This window comes from Thrips palmi, unplaced genomic scaffold (assembly GCF_012932325.1).
Source record: "Thrips palmi isolate BJ-2018 unplaced genomic scaffold, TpBJ-2018v1 HiC_scaffold_10, whole genome shotgun sequence".
Classification (NCBI taxonomy): Eukaryota; Metazoa; Arthropoda; class Insecta; order Thysanoptera; family Thripidae; genus Thrips; species Thrips palmi.
Window position 1 is genome coordinate 592,596 of NW_023144621.1, and position 26,702 is coordinate 619,297.

Genomic DNA, 26,702 nt, shown 5'->3' on the forward strand with positions numbered 1-26,702 from the left:
TAAAGCTGTGAACCAAATTGTCAACTATGGTGGCCTTAGTGTTGTTCTCTGAAGACCCCTGAAAGGTAAACAAACAAATTTTAAAAGATTTTTTTAATGAGCTTATTGGACTAGGAAGAAATGAAAGACAAAAATAGTATACCTCTAACGGTATGGGTGGTTGCAGCACCTTAAGTGAAGAGGGTGGTGGTAGCACAACTGGAATCGAGTCTTCTGATACAGTCGCAGTGGTTTTGTTAGGAGCTGTATCATCAGTAAAGCTCTGAACCAAATTGACAACTACAGTGGTCTCAGTGTTGCCCTCTGAAGACCCCTGCAAAGTAAACAAACGAATTTTAAAAGATTTTTTAATGAGCTTATTGGACTAGAAATAAAAGACAAATAGTATACCTCTAATGGTATGGATGGCTGCAGTACCTCAAGTGAAGAGGGTGGTGGCAGCACAATTGGAATCGAATCTTCTGGTACGGTCGCAATAGTTTTGTTGGGGACATTATCATGATGAGATTCATACTCCAGGTCATCGTGTCTCTCTGGTGGAGCAAATTCCTGAAAAAATATAGCAGTGCATTATTTGCAAGGTGTAGACTTAACCAAGTTTAAAACAAAACTTTGGAGAAAAATATCACTAACAAGTTTACGACACGCTGCATAAGTGTGATCCATGTGTCCATAACTACCACCATTTTGTAGTTCATCGTTATCATTTTCACTGTCATCATTATCATTGCCATCATTTTCATTGTCTTCAGTTTCATCTGTGTTGTCATTTCCATCATTTCTACCTCGATCATTTGATTTCTGAAGCAAACAAACAAAACACTAAGGTTAGGTATATAGTCTAGGCGGTACACGTCCCAACCCAGAAAAAAAACCGCAAAAAGGTATAGAAGTGTGAAACTTGGTACACTTGTTCCTAAGACCATTTTAAAGGATTTGACCCGTTGCTCTTTTCGATTTTTGCATTTGGGTTCAATTTTTGAACATTTTTAACAAAATGGCGGCCAATATTCAAAATTTTTGATAATAGTCCTATTTTCACCATCCTGGGGTCGTTTCCGAATATTTCGAGGATGCTGAGGCGAATGCCGAGGTTTTCGAACCCCTCCGACCAACGGGTATTCCCTAAATCAGCCGTTTTTTTTCAAAATGGCGGCTATTTTCGCTTTCTAGCGTATTTACACTAATGCACCCGTGTTTGGTGTCGTTTCCGACCAATTTAGGGTCGCTAAATACATTTCTGCACTCAAAATTTCTGTTAGGTGGTTTTGAACGGATGATAAGATACCAGGTTATAGTCAGTTTCGGTCAAAAATTGAATAGGTGCGTCATGGGTGTCGTTTCCGGCTAAAATGAGGTCGCTGAACACGTTTCTGAACCCGCGCGCACGTTTTGACATCATATTAAGAGTAAGCGTACATTGTATGCTCTACCTGGAGTATGCCTGCAAGCACGCTCTAGCTAGCGCATGCCTGCCAAGCATGCACTTACTGGTGCATACATGATGCCATGTACACGCTAAATGAATCATACATCTAGTGCATAGCATATGGGATAGGGAGTTGTCTGCATCAGGAAGCGTGTACATGGCATGTATGCACTAGTAAGTGCATGCATAGCAGGCATGCGGTAGCGAGAGCGTGCTTGCAGGCATGCTCCAGGTAGAGCGTACAACGTACGCTTTTGGATTTGTAGAGTAATTCATTTGTGCAAAGGAGATCCTTTGTTTCTTCCTTCATTCAGTTTGTATTGGAATCACTGCAAATGCAAAGGCGATACTTAAGTACATTTTTTGGTGATACAATTGAGTATCGCCAACAAACGGCATAACGGAAAAGTATTGCCCTCAGAACGGCGATACACAGAAGTATCGCCAAAATTTGGCGATGCTTTTGGGTATCGCCAAAACCGCGGCATTTAATTGAACTAAGGCCTTGTCCCCTTGATTTGTTCAATGTTAAATGCCAAATCGTGGCAATACTCCGAAGTATCGCCAAATTTTGGCGATACTTTTGTGTATCGCCGTTTCGAAGGCAATACTCTTCCCCAAGGCCGTTTGTTGGCGATACCCAATTGTATCGCCAAAAAAGGTACCAAAAGTATTGCCTTTGGATTTGCAGTTAACTGACAATAATTCCATCACATGGACGACACAACCATAAATAAACATTTAAGACCAACTTTCGACTGCAGAGATTTAGGCATTTTCATCCCTTCTGATATATGCGGTTTTTGAACCGAGAACGTAAATTCATTCTAGCGAGAACATTTATTTGAGACGCAGACATGGTCAACGACCTCAAATTACCCTGCAACAGTCATCACACTCTCATTCCAGGAACGTGACATCACGTTAAAACGAACGTGACAAAATGTCACGTTCGTTTGAATGTGAACAAGCTGATTTTTGGCAAATTCACACACAAACGAATGTGACACAATGCTCAAACGAGCGTGACATTTAGTCACGTTCGTTTCAACGTGATGTCACGTTCCTGGAATGAGAGTGCACTCACACATCAAACAACTTTTGAACCAAAATGCTAGTCGGTTAAGCGGTTGTGCCGGTCACTCTTTGGTGCCGACAACCGTCAACCGGCTGAGTGCAGCGACAGATGGTAGAGCGGAATTAGGAGGTGGGTCGGTGGAAAGGACGCACTGAGTTTAGATAGCTAGTCGACCGAATCACCGAGCACTCACTCGATATGCGTTCACGCGTGAGGACGTCCCGAACAGATCTGCCGCTCTCGCCTCGCGTCTTCCGGCGGCAGACGGCCCGCGGCTGGCTGTCCGCCGGGTCGCGAATGCAACCGGATATGCATTCGCGACATCGCCTTTTCTTACAAGAGGGCCGCTACCAAAGGGCGCGCCTCTTCAAATGGGCCGCTTCCCTGACAATGCTGTATATTTCTTGTCCTTGTTCAACCCTTAAGGGGGGGGTAAAGTGAAATTTGTAATTTTTTCCTATTTTTTTTGCGTCTAATTCTGACTCAACAGTCACTCTGACTCTAAAATGGACATGACCATTGGATTCCCCACACTTTTTTACCCCTTTAGCACCTTGAGATGCATGTTTAATGTCACTTTTCTATTTTTGACCATTTTTATAGAATTGGTCGACATTTGGGATAAATTTCTTGCGCGCAGGATTTCTCAGCCAAATGTTGTTCTAGACACCCGACAAAATTCACGCATTTAAATATGGTCAAAATGAAGAACGCAAGGCGGCCACATTTTTGAAAAACCTCTTCTATGACTTTGAATCGTAAAAACTAGAATCATGACAGTTTTCATGCCGCTTTTGGACAAATATTTAACTGTATCTAAAGATAGAAATTTTTTTTTGATAAAAACTCTCCCTTGTCTTCTAGCTATTTAAATAACGATCATTTTGAGCTATCACACAATATTCTATCTCTAACGGTGCCCAAGATATCCTGCGCGCAAAGTAAAAAAAAAAGTTACTGAGAAAAACACGTTTAAAGTTTCAGGACAGTTTCATGACAGTTTATTGGCCATAACTGGACATAATAAATTCATATGACTAAAATTCTCCAGCAGCATAACTAGGGCCTCCCTCCTGTGCATTTAGACTCTCTTCATGAGCCTTCCCAGCCAACCTCCTGGCTCGACGGGCCTCCTTGGTCTCTTGCTCAGCCCGTTGGTCAGCCTTCTTGATCCTCGCTGCATCCACTGAATTTGCCCAGTTGATCATATGCCTTCCAGCAGTGACTCCTATCCTGTCCAGCACTTGAATCTTGCTTTTCTGACCATCATTGAATGTAAGGACGGCATCATATGTTCCAAGTTCAACCTTAAGACGTTGACAAAAAATAGTTTTTGGAACAGCTTTCCAAACCAAAGCATTAAAACTCTCATTAGGGTTCTGTGTCATTCCATCTACACATTTCTGCAAGAGCTCATCTTTTGTGAGGTCTACATAGACTGGCTTGATAGCATCCATGACAGCTTCAGGGAGTGAAGCCTTATGTTTGAACTGCTGTTTTAGTGCTTGAGTTTTATTGTATTTGCACCATGAACTTTCACCCTTAGGACAGAGGTGATGCTGAGGTTTAGCATCTGTGGATCTGAAATGGAAAAAAAAAGCTCAAATTATTATGCAAATGAGTTCCTAGTTTTTGTTTATATACTATTTATGCTTTACCTGTAGTGATAGAAGGTAGCCCAAACTGCATTTCTGATTGAATCTACATCATTATTACCTCTTATGGCATTTCCATAGTAGGTAGCGAGCTGGTCTATTTTCTTATCGGTTAGTCTGCCAAGACCTCCCAAAGGTTTTCCATCCTTCAATTTTTTCCCCTTCATGTCCTTTTTTAGTTTTCTCAGTCTAGTTGACATTCTTTTTTGAACATGGCCAACACACTCCACCTATGGGAAAGAAATCAATTAGAAAAAACTTAACTTAAAAATATTTAGCCAAAACAAATCAATGGTTGAATAATATTTACCTTCTCAGGAATGAAGTCATCGCCATACGGTTTCTCATCACATATGTTTTTGTAGGTCTTTGCATCACCATCTCCTATGTACTTTTTGTAGCGAACATTTCTTGTGGCAACAGACCGATTGAAAATGTTGAGCATTCCAGTCACTTCCATCATACCAGAAGAGCCCTCATGGTTGATAGCACATACAGGGATGTGAGCGGCATTCCACTCATCATACTCAGGCCCTTCTTTGGGTCCGGAGTATAAGGAACAACCAGTGCAAACTTTGGACAGTACATCAACATCCATAACCTTACCAGAATTTGCTCCAATTAGGGACACGATTCCATTTTTAGAAACATGCCCTCGTCTCTGCCATGATCCATCTCCACTTCCATTTATATCCCTGCTGCCCTCCATTTCAACTTCAAGTTCTACTCCACGCAACATGGACATATCTGCTTCATCTTGAAAACTTTTATGAATAATTTTTATAGCTTTGTCATAGGTTGGTTTGGACACAGGGGGAGGAAAGTCCATTAGAGCACAAATTGTCTTCAATCCTTCATGACCTACACCAACAGCTCGGGTTGAAAACACCGCTCTTCTGTTTGCTTCTGCTATTACATTGTTATCAGTCCCAACATTTTCACAGTTTCTAAAAGATTTCAAAACACCACACTTTTCACAATTGAGTTCAAATTTAGAGCTCAGGCCACACACAGTAATCTCTGTTAGTTTCACAGGTTTTCTACAGCTCTTGCACCGAACACATTCAAGGAGCTCTGTCACAAAGAGATCCAGATCAATGACTCTGAAGCCTGACCAATTTCTCCGTGCCTCACAGACTTCTGCCGGTTCAAGAGAAACTTTACGCCTCGAAGCACTGGACGGTCTTTCAGGGGTACCAGACCGATCTCTTGCGTGTTGTTTTGCCAATTTTTGTGCCAACTTCGCCAAGGGCATCTGTCAACAAAAAAGCAGACCGTTCTAAGTTACAGGGAACATAACCTGTTTAACAAAGCAAAGCAACAGGCGTCGGCTCGGGTATACCTTTTCTTGCTGTTCTCGCAGCTTGCTTGGTGTAAGTCTGCGTCTCGGACGAGAGCCAGAGCGCGAGCGCGGTCTCGCAGGATCCATCTCGTTTAAACACGATAGTTGTTACCACAGCAATAATACTTTCTTTTCGATGTTATTGCGCACCAAAATCAAAACAGTCAGTACCGCAGGGCACGGAGTGTCGAGTCTCGGATGCGGGCACGGCCACGTTGAGTCTCGGGAAGCCGGCACGGCCACGGCCTTCGAGATCGCTCGTCCCCTCCTCTCCCTTTCCTCCCCCGGGTGCCCCCCTTCCCCCTCCTCCTCTCCATCCCTCTCGCGTGTCCGCCTTCCCCCACCCCTTCCCATCCCACTCTATGCCTTCCGTGGCTCTAGTCGGCTTCCCTCGGCTCCCCTCCACTCCCACGGATGCCGCTGGCGCGCGAAAATCAAACAGAAGTAGCGCGCTCGGACAAAATACGGCGATTTAACGGCATTTGTACGATTTGGTCAAAAGTCCAGTTTTGCATATGTTCTGATAAAACGGTCCTACGTTGATTTGAGGGTGCTGTGGGCCCAAATATGGTCAGGAATGGTTTTTCCAAGGTCCAAAGAGTCCAAAAAAACAAAAAACCGAAAATCGATTTTTTTCACTTTACCCCCCCCCTTAACCCTTATCATGATGGGAAGCACGGTTTTTAGGTACAGTTCTTCTGTACACCGTGAGGTACGGTCTAGCCGTACCCTTTCCCTTGAAATGTACGGCTCTTTTTAAAAGTGTGACGTGACAAATCGGGCATGTCACATTCGTTTATAAATTTGACAGTTCACCTCACCTGCTGATAGCGTGTCACACCCGAAGAAATGGTAAATTCACCGTCTGCCACGCTCAAACTAACATCACCGTTTTCATGTAAAAACAAACGTGACGGTACATTCGTTAGCTACCAGTGATTAAACAATTTTAAAACAACTGTCAGCAGAGTTAGTTCAACGACCTCAAATTACCCTACTATATCAACCATCACACACACATTCAACTTTTGAACCAAATTCTGCATATTTCTTGTCCTCGATCAACCCTTTACTCTTAACATGATGTCAAAACGTGCGCGCGGGTTCAGAAACGTGTTCAGCGACCTCATTTTAGCCGCAAACGACACCAATGACGCACCTACTCAATTTTTGACCGAAACTGACTATAACCTGGTATCTTATCATCCGTTCAAAACCACCTAACAGAAATTTTGAGTGCAGAAATGTATTTAGCGACCCAAAATTGGTCGGAAACGACACCAAACACGGGTGCATTAGTGTAAATACGCTAGAAAGCGAAAATAGCCGCCATTTTGAAAAAAACGGCTGATTTAGGGAATACCCGTTGGTCGGAGGGGTTCGAAAACCTCGGCATTCGCCTCAGCATCCTCGAAATATTCGGAAACGACCCCAGGATGGTGAAAATAGGACTATTATCAAAAATTTTGAATATTGGCCGCCATTTTGTTAAAAATGTTCAAAAATTGAACCCAAATGCAAAAATCGAAAAGAGCAACGGGTCAAATCCTTTAAAATGGTCTTAGGAACAAGTGTACCAAGTTTCACACTTCTATACCTTTTTGCGGTTTTTTTTCGCGTACCGCCAGGACTAATACCAATGGTACAGTACACACATCAGGAGCGCACGCCAATACTTTGAGTATTCAATCAAATTATTAAAAAGAAATACTCTTACATTTTTTTGCAGTTTCCACCTCGACCTGGGCCGGAACTGTTTTGCTTTGGCTTTCCTCGGCATTGCAGTTAGGGGGGTTTCACCAACAGTTCAGTTAGTTAATAGCACCACTTGCTATTCATGGCAATAAAACGAACAGCTGCAAACATAAAACAACGACTAATATCAACGAATAAACTTGTTTAGGGCTCAAGTTGAAAGAATCAATAAAAAAATTCGACGAGAACTAATTCAATACTAGCCGGGTTAACCAAGCCATCGCCGTCGTACCACTTTTGTCATGGTACTACTAGCAAAAGACACAAGCAAGATAAGAGTACTATGCATATTTTAAAACTGCATAAGCATACGAACGACAGTTTGAAAGCCATTTGGCAAATTATGAGTTAATTTACTCGCTAACAGCATATAAAGGTGGTAAACGACACATACCTGTTCGTTCGGCGTCCGCCATGACACCCGGATGGGCTGACCGGGCCGTGGCGAGCCGCGCCAAACAGCGTCTGTCTCTCTCTAGGATCTTCCAGACAGCTCAAGCCACTCGATAATTCGGGATTTTAGGGTAGAATATGAAAGTAATGGTCGGAAATGGATGTAAACCGTTCATTCTTGGTCTTTTTGGAGAAATTTAGGCTATCGCATTGCTTTCTACGTACAATATTAAGAGCGCTAGAGACTGACAAAGGGGAAAGTGCACCAGGGAATTGCTACTCCATACAAACGCCCTCCTCCAAGGCCGACCCACCCATTGCAGAACTCTGGCCGGTGTTAAGCCCTGGTCATTCGGAGTAAACCGGTGCCTAAGGCGGTTTTTGACTGGTCCCTTAAATTTTCGCATGAGCGACTTAATGGTCTGCACCGCTTTCTCCGCCGGCCCGTTGCTGTAAGGACAGTACGGCGCAGGCATGATGTGCCGAACGCCCCTGCTCGCAAGGTGATCGGTAAAATCCGTGGACGAAAACGCCGTAGCGTTGTCGGTGACGACGAGGTCCGACAGCCCGTGCTGAGCGAAAGCCTCGTCAAGCTTGTCGAGGGCCACTTTGGTGCTCGGCCCGGACACATGCCAGGCCTCGATCCAATTTGTGGCCGAATCGACAACTACAAAATAATATTGGCCGTCAACCGGCCCGGCAGAATCTGCGTGGAGTCTTTCCCACGGTTCCGCTTGGGGCCACGGTTTGTGATTGGTACGGCACCAAAGGCGACATGGGCCTATCCTTCTGGCAAGTGGTGCAGCTGCCAACCACCTTTTTAATGTCATTATCAATTTTCGGCCACCAAAGAATGGAGCGCGCCAAACGTTTCGTTTTGGTCACTCCCTGGTGGGGCTCGTGCAATTTGGCAATTGCGTGACCAACCTGTTTCACCCATATCAGCGTATTCGCCACCTCAGACAGCTCGGTTTTGCGGCGGAAATACGGCTGGAGCGCCTCGCTAGGGCTTTTCTCCGGTCATCCTTCCCTTGTCCATTTACGGAATTCCTTCAAAACCTCGTCTTTGGCTGTGGCATTCACGTCTGAAAGACCTTCACTGTTAAAAAAAATCTTAAAATTCAGACCAATTTTGTAAGACCTGGTGGTCTGATTTCTGAATTAAGACCAGAAGTATTCTAAAGAAGAATCCTCGGATGAATTTTAAGACTTTCGCAGTCTTAAAAGCAAATTCAGACCATCCGGACAAAAAGTCTGACAGGGGTGACTGAAATTCAGACTAAGTACAAGACCATGTAGTCTGAATCGCCTTTTCAGACTATTCTCCTGAAAAGGAAGACCGATTGATCTTAAATTTCAAACTGGTTGTGTATTTTCAGACCATGGGTCTGAAACGGGAGACGTATTGTTCTGAAATGTCAGACTGGTTGCCTCATTTGACCAAATTTAACCGCAATATTTGAGCGCTAAATACAGAATCTTAAATATTCACGAACAGCCCAGATTGTCCGCAGTTTAACTCCCGCAACACGCGCTTTGTTTGTTTATTTGCGGCCTCCCAGCGTCCAGCAAGCGCGCTTGGAGTCATCGGCATCCTGCAGCCATGCTCTCAGAGCGGTCCCGTGGTGTAATGGATAACCCGCAAAGCCGACGAGCGAGGATTCGATGGTTCGAATACCGAGATATTCGGAGTTTCCGAGTAAAGAGAACGGCCGATAAGTTACGCGCAAGTTCTATCAAAGACTTCTCTCGCAATTGAGTGAAGGTTCAACGTTACAATTTTTTGTTTTTGTCTGAATTTTCTTCAGACTGGCCGTGTCTAATAATTCAGACCACCTAAATCTTAATTTTCAGACCACCCAATTCTAAACTTTGAGACCACCCTATTCTAAATTTTCAGACCGCAGAAATGGTCTGAAATTTCAGAACCCCTTACTGTTAATTAACTTCAGTCAAATTTTGTCTGAAATTTCAGAATTTTTTTTTTTACAGTGTTAGAAAAGAAGCATTCTACGCACCCCGCAGTTAACGCTTGTTTACAAGGAGCGTGTTATATCGATTCTCTGAGGGGTTGGCCAGCCCCTTTATCAGACTGATTTTAACCGCCGACCCTCCACAGGCCATAAACGGCGGGTCCCGGCCCCAAGCAAAGTTGCCAGTTCCTTGGCGAGCCATTCTGACGTCAGTGCCACTGCTGTCCCTCCTGGTGGCGCACCTGGGCTACTTGTGGGGCTACTGGGTCCTCATCGCCTGCACGCCCTCTTACATCAACAACCTCCTGGACGTCGGCATCGAGTGGGTGAGTCTTCTTAGTCCAGGCACAGAGCAGAAGCAGACCATTCCCATTGATGCACACTGAGAAAACCTTACAAACTTTTTTGGCTTTACAAAGAAAAGCAGTATTTTGAGCACATAAGCTTACAAAGAAAATACTTCGTAATTTACGAGTAGTTAAGGCCAGGGACAGGTGAAAAAATGATCTCAGAAACTGCTGGTCCAAAACTTCTTATTTTCTGTCAAAATCTTACTCTTGATGATAAACTATTTCACCCTAAATCCCATCCCATAATATCAAGCGGTTCCTGAGATACAGGCTTTTTTATAATTTTTTAAGTGTTTGTTAAAAAATTCCTGTGCGTTTCCCATTTTGGGTTATTGACCTGACCGACATATTTTTTTGTTCGTCTAAGTCCAAAGAACAAACGCAAGTGACAGATTTTAGTTTCCGGCACTGATAGCAAAATACCAACTTTTCAATTTTGATATTTTTCAAAAACCAAGGATTTTCCCTTTTTTTGTAAAAACCGATATCCAAAACCATACTTCTGGGTGGAATATACAAAAACTGTCACTTGCGTTTCCTCGCAATAACCTACTGAGTCAGTGGAAAAAATATCATTGACGACACTTCAAACAGTATGCGCACAGGACCATTCAAATGTTAAAAAAATGTCTTCGGAGAAAAGGTCGTTTAAAGTTTGGTGACAGATTTTAATGGATTTTCAGCCAAAAAAATCTCCTTGCGCATACTATTTTGTCGTAAAAGGTTGACCTGGATATTTTTCACTTCTTCGATTCATTTTTAAAGATCCCAGCACGCACAACTGAAAATGTCCATTACATTATCATTGGCAAGCTTCTAAAGCATGCATTTCACTTAAATTGATCAACAATGTACAAAATAGACAAGTTTTAGTGACTTCTTAGATGAAAAAAGCATGTGATTACTAATATAATGGAAATTTTGAACTAGGCATGCTGGAATCTTTTTAAAATGAATCGAAGAAGTGCAAAATGTGAAGATAAGCCTTTTACGTCAAAATAGTATGCGCAAGAGGATTGTTCAAGATACGGCTAAATAGAGCCAAAACAGTCCAAAAAAGACAATTCGACTGGGTTCAAGACCTAGCATATGCCTTCAAAAATCAAATCTTAGTCTCTTTGAAGTATGATTTCATATTCCCAACAAATTATGACAGTGGGGTTCATTTTGAAAATGGCAAGATTTTCGCTAGACCCCCCCCCCTCCCGCCTTGATGGCAAAACGGACAATTTTACTAAAGTGTCGTAAATGCAGGAGTGTGCGAAAAGATGTATTTTAAGCACTTCCAGGTCCCGGATAGTCGAAGTCCCGACAGATCCTGAAAGAGGAAGGTCCAAAGGACCATTTTCCACCCAGAACTCATTTCATTCAATTTCACCAAACTTCTTCATTTTTTCACCTGTCCCTGGCCTTAATACTTCGTAATTTACGAGTAGTTAGTACCCATGTGAGCCATAGGAGCAGTTGCCAAAATTCGGGGCACTTTTGAAGGCCATAGAACCGCAAGAAAAAAAATTAGGAAAAGTCGGCTTTTTTCTCGGCCAATTTATTCAGTGATGTCCCATGACTTATCTGAACGCAGTCGAGCTCCCGGTGCAATATTGCAGAAAGACCAAAAAGCCCCTATCAAAAGTATAGGGGAAGGACACGGAACGTTACATTTTCATTCAAACAGGCCTAGTAACTCTCTTGCTATGAACTAAAACACGCCATTTGGTGTGAGCACCTGTTTTAAGATTCCTCAACACGTCCCGAAAGAATCATATTTGGTCTGGAACTTGCCCGGGGAACAGAAAAGCATTTTAAAATCATGGTCGGACACTACCCTTTAAAACAAGATTCTGTGCTTTCTACTATTAACTTCTCAGAGTTCCCGTTTGCACCATTCGACGGCAAAAATGCTACAGATTAATCTGACGACAAGGCCGAGAACTATCAGTGGAGTGCAACGCGAGAAACCGTGATAATTCACATGTAACGTTCCGGAAAGTCAACCAGGGAGGACATTTTGCGTTTACAGATTGCACCCAAATCGAGCTCGTAAAAACGAGTTCCGTAACATGTGTCTGATAGATAAAATATTTAAGTTTCCGAATATATTCGCAGAATCGTTCTACGTTCCATATTAGCTGAAATGATCCAGGAAGCGGAAGAAGGGAATAACTTGACTTATCCCTAAATTGAGTTTTAATTTATTATTGTGCCTTAGAATGGTTTCCATCATTACACTATTTGACTGAATTCCAAGCAGTTTAATAGAAAATCCACATGGAAAAAGGGTATAACTCGACTTAACCCCTTTTACGGTCTAAATTTCATTGGAAAATGGAGATAACTAAACGGAAGTCCACATGAGTCCGTTTGACAAATTGGCAAAAGGATATAACTCAACTTGTATTTTTATGAATCTAGTGTAAAAAGAATCAACTCAACTTAACCCCCCCTAAATTTTAAATTTCAATTTGAAAAAAAGAGCTAAGTCCAAAAAATACACCAGAGTAACATACACTTTATGCAGACTATTGTTCCACTTGACTTGTTTCCAAATTCCTCTTTGTTTAGGAAATATAAGGTGAGCTGACTTTGTTTTCCATTTCAACGGAAAGTGATAAGTCGCAGAAATCCTCTACGGAGTGACCTTACACTTTTGGTTTTATTCCAAAATTTTGCCAATGCTTTTTAAAATTATTAACATCTGCTACATTCATTTGTTTTGTTTTAGTTTACCCTGCTAACAGTTTTTTGTTTCTCCTGGAAAATGGCCAAAATTGAGTTATCCCCTTCTTCCGCTTCCTGGATCAAATATAAGCATCGAAACTTTGAATTTATGGACGGGGGATATACCGGAACGTTACAAAATGACCCTTTGGAGCACTTTATCGACACCTTCTGAATTGAAAAAGTGGTGACAAGATGGATAAGAATGGGCGACGTCGAGCCCAACACAACGCACCAAACCGCATCTCAATACGTTGAAAAATAACGATTATAGAGCCAAGAGACACGAAAGATACCCTTATTTTGGCAACTGCTCATATACGGACCTATTGCAATGGGCCTAAACACAAACCAGACCCTCGCTTACGTCGAAGGTTGGATCCGTTTTGATGAAGGCCCCACGTCAATCTTGGCCTAGGGCAGTAGTTTACCCCTAATAGATATGTTGTGGGTTTGCCTTTCTACTTTCACCTCATTTTTGTCTAACAAGCAGGCGATTTTCGAGCGACCTCAAAGAGCCGGGTCTCTAGCCACCCCTCCTGGGTCTCAACCAATCGGTTGGGTTTCAAACATTAAAAATGGTTTGGAGCCCACTGCCGAACGGTGTTTGGCTGCTGCGGCCGGGGTTCTTCGAAATTATTCATAACTGCTCTCCGTAAACTCAATCCGCGAAGCACATAACAACCATAAAATAAAAATTAATACTTGCTCTTTCTGCTGAACGTACACTGCAAACCTAACTGTCTACTAAGTACACACTTACAAATGCGTGCTTGCAAGTACACACTTACAAACGCATGCTTGGCCAAGTACACACTTACAAATGCATGCTTGCAAGTACACACTTACAAACGCATGCTTGACGCATGGAGTTATATGGCGTCAAGCATGCGTTTGTAAGTGTGTACTTGCAAGCATGCATTTGTAAGTGTGTACTTGGCCAAGCATGCGTTTGTAAGTGTGTACTTGCAAGCATGCATTTGTAAGTGTGTACTTAGTAGACAGTTAGGTTTGTAGTGTACTCATTGATTAAAGAGGCGCTTGTGCTTATTTTTTTTCGACGAGTGTGCATCGTGGTTAATCCTTGGTATTCTCATCTTTCTCTTTTTGTCTTGTCTTCAGAATGGCCTGCTATCGTCTGCGCCACAAGTGGCCATGATGGTCTCATCCATGTTGTTTGGCTGGCTAGGAGACCAAATTGAATCGAGACACTTGCTGTCGACCACGGCGAACAGGAGACTCTTCAATACGATTGGTGATAACAATTTTACTGCTTTCAGAGCGTTTGGGGACCATGTTATCTGTCGTCCTGCATGCGGATCGGTCAACCTTCAACCGTAGTGTGACATTTGACAAGGTTCATTCATTGCAATCACCTTGCAACCAATTGAAATACTTTTTTTTAAAAAAATGCAACCGGAATTAGAATTTGAGGATTTATTTAGAAATAGCTGTATGTGATCAGTAGTTAATGGTTGACGTGAGTTAAGCAGTAATACTGTCATGTGATGACCCACCGTCGTGCTTGCGTCACTAGAAATATTTTGTGAAAAAAGTGATGAATGCATTGTTTTTTAGCTAAAACGCATCTGCTTACTTCATACATTTGCACAACTTACGTACGTGGTCTTGCACGTTTCTGCGCATACGTGCTTTATGTGTAGATTTGTTCGCGATCACTCTCTTTCCAGGAACGTGACATCACGTGAAGACGAATGTGGCGAAATGTTATGCACGTTTCTTCGAGCATTGTGTCACATTCGTTTTTATGTGAAGCACCGATAAATTATCTTGTTCAAATCCAAACGAACGTGACATTTTGTCATATTGCTCCAATGTTACGTCACGTGCCTGGAATGAGTGATTTCACACGAAAAGGTGCGATTCCGCGTACCAATAATTTGGGAAAGTAGGACATTACTGGTAGTCAATTGCAGGTGTAGGACATCATGGTCTGCAAGTGTGTGTGTACTTGTCCTACACTTGGCTTGGCAGTGTGAGGAAACCTCGCCAGCGAATGAGATGTCTGGTTTACCTGTGATTTCTCTGCTGCTGCAGGCATGTGCGGTCCGGGCCTCATGTGTCTTCTGATAGCGTTGTTCGGTGCCTCAAACCCCGCTCTGGCCCTGAGTGTCCTCACCGTCTACGGCGGGCTCATCAGTGCCAGCTTCGCCGGCTCCCTCATCAACTACGTGGACCTGTCGCCCAACTTCAGCGGAGTCACGTTCGCGTTCGGCAACATGGTGGGGGCCTTCGGGAGCGCCTTCGCGCCGTACGCCGAAGGCTTCTTCGTAGACCGTAAGGTAAGTTCAGTTGCAAATCCAAATGTGGAACACAGTCACTATTTGGCATAAACCAAAACGTCTCTCGCCTACGTGAGCAACGGTTGTCCGACGCTTGTTGAGAGGCAACGATGTCTCAGTCTCATACTTGCATGTGTGAGAAGCGGTTGTCTCACTATGGGAAAAGCGAAACATATATACCCACCACCATATACAACTAACCGTGGCCTAACCAAAATATACGACCAAACTCATCAACATTGGCATTGTTTTCTAAAACTAGGTCAGGATTATTTATGTTTCCTTGAACGTTTGGTGACATGCTGAGCAGCTAATGATTGAGCAATGGTTCTTCAACGACTAGGATCCCATGCCAGGATGGAGTAACGTCTTCTACCTAACGGCGGCGGCGTACTTCGTGCTGAACGGTGTATGGTACATTTGGTGCAGTGCAGAAGTGCAGCCCTGGAACAACCCACCGCGTGTAGACACGGACTACCTGGAGAAAACAAGCTCATCTGGAAACCTTTCACCTCAAAAAACAGGTGAGTAAATTACTATTTTTCGATACGTGTCGTAACATTTAGTATCGTTCCAAACTCGAATTTCGAATGCCGTCTGCATTACCGTAGAACGGGGTAATATGAGACAAATTTTGAGGTTTTTCGTGAATTTCCCCCTTTCAATTTCATTTTGAGGTACTGAGGTGTTCATCACTTGTTCATTGACCCTTTTGCTACACTCCCACCAAATTTCAGATTTTTAGGTGCAGTAGGGACCTTTCAATAACCCTCGGAATGCCGTCCCATATTTCCCTGCAATGTGGGGTAATATGAGACAAAAGAAAGAAATGTTAAAGAAGTATGGATAATTAAATCATTTAGGCGGGTTTGGAGCTTTTTAAGTTCTTTTCATTCATTTTAAAGATGATTGGAACCTATAATGGAGACGATATAAAATCTGGAGGGGAGAAAGATGGGTATCACTAAAGAGAGCTCAAAAATGTATAAGAAGTCATGAGTTGTGCCTGTCACATGAAAATACTAAACGAAGAGCATAGATGCCGGTCAGGTAGTAAAACAAATTCGCGTTAAAATCATTATTACTTGAAATTATTAACAGTGGAGTATGTTTGGCCTCATATTTCAAGCGAAAAGAGGTGTCTCTATTTTCCCTGCAAGGTAACAAAATTGTATTCCATCTGGAACAGGCAGCCCGAGAGTAGACATAACGGAACCAAATTTTGTCCTGATTATGTTGACATAATTGCCTACAGATTTAAACCTCGTTCGGACGAGAACCCAAGTTCTAACCGAGGTTTCTGGGGAGGTTTTTATGAACTTTATAAAACTTGATAAAATTAAGAGGTTTTTCCTTTGGTTCTAAATAACACTGGCGAGTCTCTGATAGCCTCCGTGCGTTTCCTGTGAGCTGCTACGGCCTCCTAGATCACGAAAAAAAATTCACGGTAGTCTTCTGAACAACCGCTAGAGAGCAACACGACAAAAACCGAAAAAAGTGCGCTTTGTCTCGATTTTCCTTCATGTCTCATATTACCCCGTTCTACGGTACGAACTGGCATCTAGTACTAGCAAGGACCTATTTGTGATAATAAGAATCTTTGTTAATGTGTTTGAAAGTTTAACCTTTCGCTTAAACCTATATATTTGGTGAAAATCTAAAACTTTGCCCTCACCCACATCCATGTATTAGAAATCCTGAAATATGTTCCTCCAATTGTGATTGGAATTTAGCCACATGAGCCTATTCTGCCACAACCATGCACTGTTATTCAACGAATGTGACATCACATTCGTTAGAATGTGAATTTTGTCGCGTACGTTTGAATGTGATGTCACATTCGTTTGAACGTGACACGGCCATCATGCGGCCGTCTGATGTGGGTGTCACATTCGTTCAAGCGTGTGAATCAACATTCAAACGAATGTGACATCACATTCAAATGAACGTGACAAAATTAACATTTTAACGAATGTGACGTCACAATCGTTGAATAACAGTGTGTGGCCTCATATTTTCAGGGTGCAGTCTGGCTTGCCTAGGCGCTCATCTCCGATTCTAACATAATTTTGCTTCTTTTTTCTTCAGGGATCCGGTCAGAAGTCTCGTTTCAGAACAAAGAATAAACAAAAAAACTGGATTTTTCGACGTTTAAATTTCCGTTGTTCTAATCAAGCATCACTGTTTCGAACAAGTCACATAGAGTGTAATTCATATCCAAATTATCGACTCGATTTGGAAAACTAACATTGTGCTCAGAGGAATGAGCAAACATGAGTAGGTAGTAAGGGCAACTTCTTTCACGGCATAAGATAACCAAGAAATGAGTTCATGTCTATGGAAAGGAAATTGGTGGACGTGAGCTCAAAAACACGATATTGAAGAAATTATGTAAATGAATATTTTTAATGACCTGAAAACAATTTCCAATCGCACCGCACTCGCAAACCCTGGCTTTAAGTGCACAGAAGTGCAACTGTTCCTTTTAACGCACCGGAATCGAACCGGCCATACGAAGAGTTGTTCGAGGAGACCGAAGCACTTCGGACGTTTCAAACAAGTTATATTACACACATGGCTTTCATTGCTCTAATCTTTAGTAACACGCATGCTAAGAATATCAAGAACTTGATCAAAAACACTAATTCAAAATAAAAAAGCATCATTCGAATAGAAAGATCTAAGATCAAAAAACACTGATATAAAAATAATAAGTTTCAATTGGCCCGTTCTTCCAGTTCAAATGATATTTCGGTGCATTTACAAAACAAGGAATAGAACAAAGAATTGTCGTTGCTGTCAACGTTAAAATGATTGCACGTCCTTAAAATAGAAAACAATAATTTTCAAAAAACACTGATACAAAATTTTAGAGTGAAATGAGCCCGTTCTTCAGTTCAGACGTCACGCCGATCATTTCATAGAACTCCTTTATTCCGGTGAGTCAACATCTTCAGAACTTCTGCCCTGTAAAAGAACACGAGATTAGAGAGTCACTTGCTTCTATCCTTGCTTATTGAGGTGGGCAGGCCCGCGAAAGACATCGCGAGAAGTTTGCTTGCCACAAAATTTGGAAGCCGTTTTCAGGGCGTGTTAACTTAACATTTACTAAGATTTTGGGTGCCTGTATATCGTAAACGGGCGAAGTGATGAACACGGTAACTTAAAATAAAATTTTGAATTTTGGTTTCTTTAAGAATAACTTATAAATTTCTCGGCCTAGCCATTCGCGAAATAAATTTACAAAATTCACAAAAAAGAAGAGGTTAAGTTAGCATGCCCTTGACAATTTGAGAGCAAAAAAATGGCAAGCTGATAAAGCTTGTCCATATTTGGCATTTGCAACGGCTTGCTTATCTTTTGTTGTGATCCGTACTGACGTCGCCGTCTTGCGAATGTGACGCCAAGTCGGCGTTTCCTCCAGAGACATGTCTTTCAACGTAGATTCCCCCTTGGAGCTTCCCCCTAACGCACCCGAGTCACAATTACGATTACGAGTTCGATTTCAACAAGCGCGTTTTCGAGAAATGCGGCAAAAGTGCAACCGATTTTTCTGTCCGATAAACGAACTATGAGTACGACTTCGAAATCTAAGATCGGATACACAGTAAATGTCATACGGTGAAAGGCTGCACCAACATAATATGGTGAAGAGTTTCTCCTTAATACCAACGAAATTCGTCAAAATCTTTAGAGGGTACAGTGAATTCTTAATGGTATGTTACGAAGTCAGCTGCACCACCATATTAGGGGACATTTTCACCATAATATGGAGAATCGTTCACTGTAGAACAAAGTGTACGCAACATGCTTAAATACGAATAACTGGGTTTCCCTCCGTCTTGGGATTGCAACGAGTTCGCCCACGGCAGAAACAGCTTCTGTTTTCACCAGGTACCCCATATAAAGACATGGACAATTTCCAGGGGCCTCCTAAAAAAAAACGATGGTTTTAACCGTAGCTTCTTAATACCTACTTGATCATGGATCAACACGTGTTTCCTTAGATTTGATCTGTCCGCAAATGCAGCTTTACAGACACGACATTCAAATGGCTTATCCTGGAGGTGAATTCTCAAGTGGACTTGCAGGTAGCTGGTAGAACTAACAGTTTTCCCACAAATGGAGCACTTTGGTTTGGCTGACTCAGTAGGAGGTTTGGAACTGAAAATTTTGAAATGAAATTTGATGACACAGTTTTGCAAACCCGTTGGCATACGATAAGAGGCTCAAATACCTTGGAATGTAGTTTGAAATCTTAAGTGGTTTCTTTTTAAGATTGACCAACAAATGCTGCGAGGCTCCAGTGAATTTTTGTTTCCGGAGGGAGGCGTACCTGAAAATATCATTTCACGCTTAGTCAAAGGAAAGTAGCCAAAACAAAGTGCCGTGTTTAGAGGTGCAAAGATGCACTCTCAGACTCGTATTGACATTTTATCTTTTGCCATAAAGGTTTTTGTGCAAACGTAATATGTACGATTTTCTCTTTGGCTATGCACTATTTTGTTCATTGTGTAATGTTTAAAGTCCATTAAACTGGACTTAATGTCATTTGCAATGTACTTTTCAATTTCTACATTATCTATTGACAATTATATCCCTAAAACGATCAAAATTGTGCATAGTTAAGGAGAAATAGTACATTTTACGTTTGCTCAAAAACCGCTTTAAACAAGAGAGAAAAAAGTCCATATAGGTCTGAGCGTGTGGCCCATCAGTCATCCTTGCTTTCAAAGCTCAGTAAGCTCACCGCGACGCAGCTCACCCTAGACTCCGACGAAGTCCCGGCCCATGGGCCCCGATACGACCCCGACCCGGCCCCGACCCGGCCGAGACCCGGCCCCGACCCGGCCGAGACCCGGCCCAGACCCGGCCGAGGGGCCGGGCCGGCCGACACCCGGTCGCCCTATAGGGACCCGGCAAAGCCTTGGCCAAGCCCCGACAGAGTCCACCCGAGTCCGGCCACGGAGTAAGAGTGCGCCACCGGAAGAGTGGTCTCCCTACACCGTAAGTCCGGTGGAACCCGCCACAGTCCGGACTCACGGTGTAGGGAGACCACTCTTCGGGTGGCGCACTCTTACTCCGTGGCCGGACTTGTCGGGGCTTGGCCAAGGCTTTGCCGGGTCCCTATAGGGCGACCGGGTGTCGGCCGGCCCGGCCCCTCGGCCGGGTCTGGGCCGGGTCTTTGCCGGGTCTGGGCCGGGTCTCGGCCGGGTCGGGGCCGGGTCTCGGCCGGGTCGGGGCCGGGTCGGGGCCGGGTCGGGGTCGTATCGGGGCCTATGGGCCGGGACTTCGTCGGAGTCTAGGGCACTCACCAACCGAATCCGCCTAAAATGCTCTAAAATGCATCAAATTAACTAATAATTAGGGTGATTCCGTTGTGGGTTTATGTAGGGACATCGAATAAATTTTGGAGGCTACGTTCAATGTTTTGATCGTGCCAAGACGAACGAAACAAGCCGAATTTTAAACCGAAGCTAACCGTTTTAACAATTTGAACATGTACAAATATGCTGAATTAATTATTCAGAACATTCAGCAAAGTTCTGCAGGTTGTGCAGGCACCACCTGCGTTCGAAAATAGCGCAAAATCGAAGGTAAGTTTTTGGTGTACGTACACTTTGTAGGGACACACGTACTGACGAACGCTTGCAAGCACTGTTAGAAATTCTGTCGTAAATTAGCGACAAAAAAGTCGCTAATTTTCATAGCGACGGAAATCGTTCTTAAACTGCTTCGTCGTAACTGAACGACTAAGAAATTATTTCTCTACGACAATGTCGTAATCGCGATTACATATTTTGACACCTGAAATCCCCGAAAAGTTGGTGAAAAGTTACAATTTTGCTCACTTATTTATGTTTTGGTCGTTCTTTTACGATTCATAGCAAAAATTTACGACAAGAGTCGTAAATGTACGACTGAAGTCATAACTGCACGACATATTCCAAAGATAATTTACGATTGTTCGTAAACTTACGATTAAGTCGTAAAATTACGACTTAATTCGTTTTAAAACGAAACGTGTTGCTATCAAAGTTAGCGACAAATATGTCGTACATTTACGACTCAAGTCGCATATTTACGACTTAAGGGGGCTCATACATGTTAAAAGCACTTTAAAAAAAAAAAATTGATGTAGACGGATTAAGATTTTACAATTTCTGTGTTAAAATCCTTTTAGATAATTGAGTAAGCTTCATTTTGGCTTAAGGAAAAGTGACTTTGGACATTTTTTGGAGATTTAGTCGAAACGTTTAAAATTTTGCTTCTCGTAAGATTTTGTTCGCATACTTGCTCAGATCTGTGGGGAAAAAATCAGGGAGACTCATCCCCAATAGTGTCATAGAATTGACTAGAATGGGCTTTATATCTGCAATAGTTTTCAAGAAAAAAAATAAAAACAATATTTTTAACAATTTTTTAAACAAATTTTTCAACAAAAAATTGTTTTTATTTTTTTTCTTGAAAACTATTGCAGATATAAAGCCCATTCTAGTCAATTCTATGACACTATTGGGGATGAGTCTCCCTGATTTTTTCCCCACAGATCTGAGCAAGTATGCGAACAAAATCTTACGAGAAGCAAAATTTTAAACGTTTCGACTAAATCTCCAAAAAATGTCCAAAGTCACTTTTCCTTAAGCCAAAATGAAGCTTACTCAATTATCTAAAAGGATTTTAACACAGAAATTGTAAAATCTTAATCCGTCTACATCAAAAATTTTTTTTTTAAAAAGTGCTTTTAACATGTATGAGCCCCCTTAAGTCGTAACAAAATATGTCGTTTACAAACGACATAATTGTTCTAAAAAATGTCGTAACTTTACGATTATTTTTAACAGTGTAGTACCCAATAACGTGAACTAACGTCACACTTACAACTGCATGGATGCCACCGCATGACTACAACCCACGCATGTGAAATGATACTTGCTAAGTTTGCATTTACAAGTGTGATCACTAAGAATCCAAACGCTATGAATACAGCGTCAATTGGTGCAATGCCTTCCCAAGCCCTTGCATTAGCATAGGGCCTTTTCGGGACGCATTGCACGTAAGGTGCAATGTGGCTGAGGCATTGCACGTATGGTGCGATATCTCAGCTGCATTGCACCATACGTGCTATACTCATAGCGTTTGGAATCTCAGTGCTAAGTTGGAATTTAGATTTATGTGTAACTTTAGCGCCTAATTTCCTGAAACGAGATCCGATTGTCGGTCTATCGCTCCACCGTAACTTGTTGTCTGACATTCACTTAAGGGGGCATTACACTGAAAATGGCCCAAAATTGAGTTGTGTGATTGCTTCCATACGCGTTGTTGTGCGTTGTTCAAACTTTTCACGTGTCAAGGCCTTACAAAAAAAATCATTTTAAGCCCAGAATGGCGTCGATCGGACGTCAGGGAGCGGAGCAGCAACCAATCAAATTTTCGTCGAAAGTCGAACTGGCGGGCGTCCCTCAGTCCGCAAAAATGAAGATATCTCGACCCCGTTTGCGCCAAAATGTAGGTAATTGAAGCGGCTATCGCATGAACTAGGATTGTGAACATCGAACAATCAAAAGTACAAAATTTTACGAAAAAAAAAAAATGTTTTGAACATTTTTGCAAAATCCTCAACAAGTGTTTTTGGATGAAATTTTGTTCTTTCGGTTGCTCGATGTTCATAATCCTAGTTCATGCGATAGCCGCTTCAATTACCTACATTTTAGCGCAAACGGGGTTGAGATATCTTCATTTAGCGGAGGGAATGCCCGCCAGTTCGACTTTTGACGAAAATTTGGTTGGTTGCTGCTCCGCTCCCTGACGTCCGATCGACGCCATTCTTGGCTTAAAATGATTACTTTTGTGAGGCCTTGACACATGAAAAGTTTGAAAAACGCTCAACAACGCGTATGGGAGCAATCGCACAAGTCAGTTTTTGGCCATTTTCAGTGTATTCCCCCCTTTAATCTACTCACTGTTTAGACTGGCTGAGTTTGACCATCCTCTTTTTACGAACGTACCTTGATAAGAGAGTCCCTGTTGCCTTCTTAAAAGAAAACTTTAGGTTTTCCGTTTCAATTGTGAATCCAGCGTTTTCCTTCCTCATTTCTTGAACGTCAACACCCCGCAGGGTACTGCATGCTTCGGAGTGTTTTCAGCAGCGATGATCCAAAAAGAGCCTTGGTAGCTGCAGCCCACGCCCCTGCAGTCTCTTTGATCCAGAAGGATTTTTTTTCCACAGCAAACTTCAGATTCTTTTCCAAAGTTTCAAGATTTTCGCTGCTGAAACAGATGCAGCTGCTGATGCGTGGGACAGTTTCTTTCGCACATTTGCCTCACGTCCAGAATCTCTCGAGGTACTGCGGAAGATGTCCACCTTCCGTCTTCTGACCGGTACACTGGTAAACATTTCAGTATTTTGGGAATAGCTGAGGTCAGACTTCTGTAAATACGAGCAAATCTGGTTGAAAGCTTTCCCTTTTGGAGACGCCACTCCAATTTCTTTAACGAAGGGGATAACTTTGTCGGGTTCAAGAAGTATTGATTCAGTATCATTCTCTTCGTCAACACTTGATATTATCTTGGCTAGTCTTCGAGCCTGTAGGTAGCATCGTTCCTTTTGGGAAATCGTTGATACTTGCAGCCATTTTGTCCAGTTGATGGTCCCTTTTTACAGAAACAACCGCCTCAGTAATCCCTTTAAAATGAAACACAGCTCCATGAGGACCAGATATCGTTACACGGGGGAGTAAAGGGGGGAGGTACCAAGACGTGGTTTGAGCAATTTTTCAGATAATACTGCATCCTGGTTACCAGACGACCCACTTAAAAAAAAGCAGTGTTTCAAACTAAAATGTTCATTAAAAAGATCTGCTTGTTTAAAATTTTTGGAACCGAAATGTATTTGTTTTCAGGCATGCGTCCGATTGGAAGCATTTGACGCTTCGGACGTCTATTTAAGTTTCTTACTGAAATTTTGGTCTTGGTGATCCCCCACCCTCGAGAGGGTGAATCACTAGTGCACTCATGTGCACATATTAGCCCGTACTCGGTGTACTAACAAATTTTAAAAGAGCGAAAAAAACCCAAAATTTGTACGGGATTCGGTATTGTCTTTGGTTTGAAACGCTATAAGGTGTAAAAACGTTAACAATATGCCCAATTTATAAGCATTATCATTAGGTGTACTAACTTGTACTCATGTGTACACCAAAACACTGGGTGATTCACCCCCGCCCGCCCCCTTTTTAAATCATTTCACCAGCAGAGAGAGGTCTATGATTTCAAAGGTACATTACCATACTTCTTTCTGCACTGGTCATCTACTTCACGCGTTTCACAGTCTTCTAAAAAAAAAAAAAAAAAAATAAAGAGTTTTTTTTTTAAATTTGGGTTTGAATGCATAGAATTTCGTAAGATGTTTTTACTTACCGGGATCATCGCTCAGGTGTAAATTTAACTCGTCGCTTTTCGAAGAACCATCTGATTCAGAACTTTCACTCAGAAATAGTGATTCATCGTGGCTTATCGACGAAGCATCTGGAGGAGCAGACAGGAGACACTTCATGAACGAACTTATTGCTGCGAAGGGGGCTGTGAACCTTCTCGGGGTCAAGAGGGAACGTTCTGACCCCTGAACTAGTCCCTTAACAACGATTCCTTATTCTGTGTTCAAACCCAAGACTTCCATTCCCTTTAATCGTGGATTCCCATAGGGCAAGCGATCATAGTTACTTGGTGAGTTTACGGTAGCCCACTTCTCGCGGAGGGTGAAAAAGAACACTCAAATTTTAAGGGAGGTTCTACTGAAAATCTTCTTTCTTCAAATTGAGTCCCACTTTCAATATTCATGAAATTTAAAGAATTTCATAGTAAATAGTTAAATTAGAAGTTGGAGAGCAATACCTAGCCCCAAATCCAGTCGAAGGGGAATTTTCTGCTACATGCAGTCGTATCTTGAAAAATTCTCCTACGCAAAGTATTACAACGTAAACTGATGTTCTGGGCATATTTCACTTCTTTGGTTCATTCTTGATAAACCGTGGCATAAGTAAGATACGGGACCACTAAAAAAAGGGTTGCACTCAATCCAAAAAAGAAATTTCCCCTTTTTCCCGGTATTTCCCGGTCCAAATTAAGGCTTTTCTAGGTTTTTTTAGTGGTTCAAAAGGGGCTTTTTCAGGGCGCGGCAGCGTCGGGAAGGCTTTGACCGCTGATAGTTTGGGAGCAGTGGGCTTGCAAAAATGGTCAAACAGTGAATAAATTTCAGAAAATCACCGTTTTTTCTGACTTTTAGTGGACTGCATCCAATTTTGTTGCGGTCAAAGGCCTCCCTCGACGCCTTACTATTCTAAAGACCCTACTCTTTCATGTACCGCCTCGGGAAGGCTTTGACCGCTGATAGTTTGGGAGCAGTGGTCTTGCAAAAATGGTCAAACAGTGAATGAATTTCAGAAAATCACCGATTTTGCTGACTTTGAGCGGTCACTGCATCCAATTTAGTTGCGGTCAAAGGCCTCCCTCGACGCCTCACTATTCTAAAAACCCCACTCTTTCATGGCCCGCCTCGGGAAGGCTTTGACCGCTGATAGTTTGGGAGCAGTGGTCTCGCAAAAAATGGTCAAAAAGTGAATGAATTTCAGAAAATCAGGTTTTTTCTGACTTTGAGCTGTCACTGCATCCAATTTAGTTGCGGTCAAAGGCCTCCCTCGACGCCTTTCTATTCTAAAGACCCCACTCTTTCATGGCCCGCCTCAGGAAGGCTTTGACCGCTGATAGTTTGGGGGCAGTGGGCTCGCAAAAATGGTCAAACAGTGAATGAATTTCAGAAAATCACCGATTTTGCTGACTTTGAGCGGTCACTGCATCCAATTTAGTTGCGGTCAAAGGCCTCCCTCGACGCCTTACTATTCTAAAGACCCTACTCTTTCATGGCCCGCCTCGGGAAGGCTTTGACCGCTGATAGTTTGGGAGCAGTGGTCTCGCAAAAATGGTCAAACAGTGAATGAATTTCAGAAAATCATGGTTTTTGCTGACTTTGAGCTGTCACTGCATCCAATTTAGTTGCGGTCAAAGGCCTCCCTCGACGCCTTACTATTCTAAAGACCCTACTCTTTCATGGCCCGCCTCGGGAAGGCTTTGACCGCTGATAGTTTGGGAGCAGTGGTCTCGCAAAAATGGTCAAACAGTGAATGAATTTCAGAAAATCACCGATTTTGCTGACTTTGAGCGGTCACTGCATCCAATTTAGTTGCGGTCAAAGGCCCCCTCGACGCCTCACTATTCTAAAAACCCTACTTTTTTATGGCCCTCCCCGGGAAGGCTTTTACCGCTGATAGTTTGGGAGCAGTGGTCTCGCAAAAATGGTCAAACAGTGAATGAATTTCAGAAAATCATGGTTTTTGCTGACTTTGAGCTGTCACTGCATCCAATTTAGTTGCGGTCAAAGGCCTCCCTCGACGCCTTACTATTCTAAAGACCCTACTCTTTCATGGCCCGCCTCAGGAAGGCTTTGACCGCTGATAGTTTGGGAGCAGTGGTCTCGCAAAAATGGTCAAACAGTGAATGAATTTCAAAAAACACCGATTTTGCTGACTTTTAGCGGTCACTGCATCCAATTTTGTTGCGGTCAAAGGCCTCCCTCGACGCCTTACTATTCTAAAGACCCTACTCTTTCATGGCCCGCCTCGGGAAGGCTTTGACCTCTGATAGTTTGGG

The 26,702-nt window shown here is 42.7% G+C and overlaps 4 protein-coding genes across 4 annotated transcripts in view; 1 reads left to right on the forward strand and 3 right to left on the reverse strand.

The window, feature by feature from the left end:
• LOC117646678 overlaps window positions 1-26,702 on the reverse strand; it is a 586,045-nt gene that overhangs the window by 546,439 nt on the left and 12,904 nt on the right. The gene's annotated exons all lie outside the window — the stretch shown is intronic.
• On the reverse strand, window positions 3,545-5,683 carry LOC117654216. Its single transcript, XM_034400477.1, has 4 exons — window positions 5,505-5,683; window positions 4,473-5,417; window positions 4,166-4,392; window positions 3,545-4,088 (listed from the first exon to the last, which is right to left on the reverse strand). The coding sequence occupies exons 1-4, from the start codon at window positions 5,589-5,591 to the stop codon at window positions 3,545-3,547; spliced, it is 1,803 nt and encodes a 600-aa protein (XP_034256368.1). The 5' UTR covers window positions 5,592-5,683.
• LOC117654217 (putative inorganic phosphate cotransporter) lies at window positions 8,282-17,136 on the forward strand. The gene is made up of 6 exons (XM_034400478.1): window positions 8,282-8,397; window positions 9,696-9,951; window positions 13,816-13,948; window positions 14,752-14,996; window positions 15,340-15,520; window positions 17,085-17,136. Exons 1-6 carry the CDS (start codon window positions 8,282-8,284, stop codon window positions 17,120-17,122), a joined length of 969 nt encoding a protein of 322 aa, XP_034256369.1. The 3' UTR covers window positions 17,123-17,136.
• LOC117646846 (zinc finger protein 728-like) lies at window positions 17,375-23,133 on the reverse strand. Its single transcript, XM_034388109.1, has 4 exons — window positions 23,006-23,133; window positions 19,234-19,332; window positions 18,974-19,160; window positions 17,375-17,963 (listed from the first exon to the last, which is right to left on the reverse strand). The coding sequence occupies exons 1-4, from the start codon at window positions 23,089-23,091 to the stop codon at window positions 17,928-17,930; spliced, it is 408 nt and encodes a 135-aa protein (XP_034244000.1). The 5' UTR covers window positions 23,092-23,133; the 3' UTR covers window positions 17,375-17,927.

Coding starts and splice junctions, on each gene's coding strand:
- LOC117646846 (XM_034388109.1), bottom strand. CDS start 23,091: ATGAGGAAGGAAAACGCTGGATTCACAATTGAAACGGAAAACCTAAAG. Junction 19,333..23,005: donor ACAGGGACTCTCTTATCAAG/GTACGTTCGTAA, acceptor TGATATTTTCAG/GTACGCCTCCCTCCGGAAAC. Junction 19,161..19,233: donor ATTTCAAACTACATTCCAAG/GTATTTGAGCCT, acceptor CAAAATTTTCAG/TTCCAAACCTCCTACTGAGT.
- LOC117654217 (XM_034400478.1), top strand. CDS start 8,282: ATGCCAGGCCTCGATCCAATTTGTGGCCGAATCGACAACTACAAAATA. Junction 9,952..13,815: donor TGGACGTCGGCATCGAGTGG/GTGAGTCTTCTT, acceptor TCTTGTCTTCAG/AATGGCCTGCTATCGTCTGC. Junction 15,521..17,084: donor CCTTTCACCTCAAAAAACAG/GTGAGTAAATTA, acceptor TTTTTTCTTCAG/GGATCCGGTCAGAAGTCTCG.
- LOC117654216 (XM_034400477.1), bottom strand. CDS start 5,591: ATGGATCCTGCGAGACCGCGCTCGCGCTCTGGCTCTCGTCCGAGACGC. Junction 5,418..5,504: donor TGCGAGAACAGCAAGAAAAG/GTATACCCGAGC, acceptor TTTTGTTGACAG/ATGCCCTTGGCGAAGTTGGC. Junction 4,393..4,472: donor ATGACTTCATTCCTGAGAAG/GTAAATATTATT, acceptor TCTTTCCCATAG/GTGGAGTGTGTTGGCCATGT.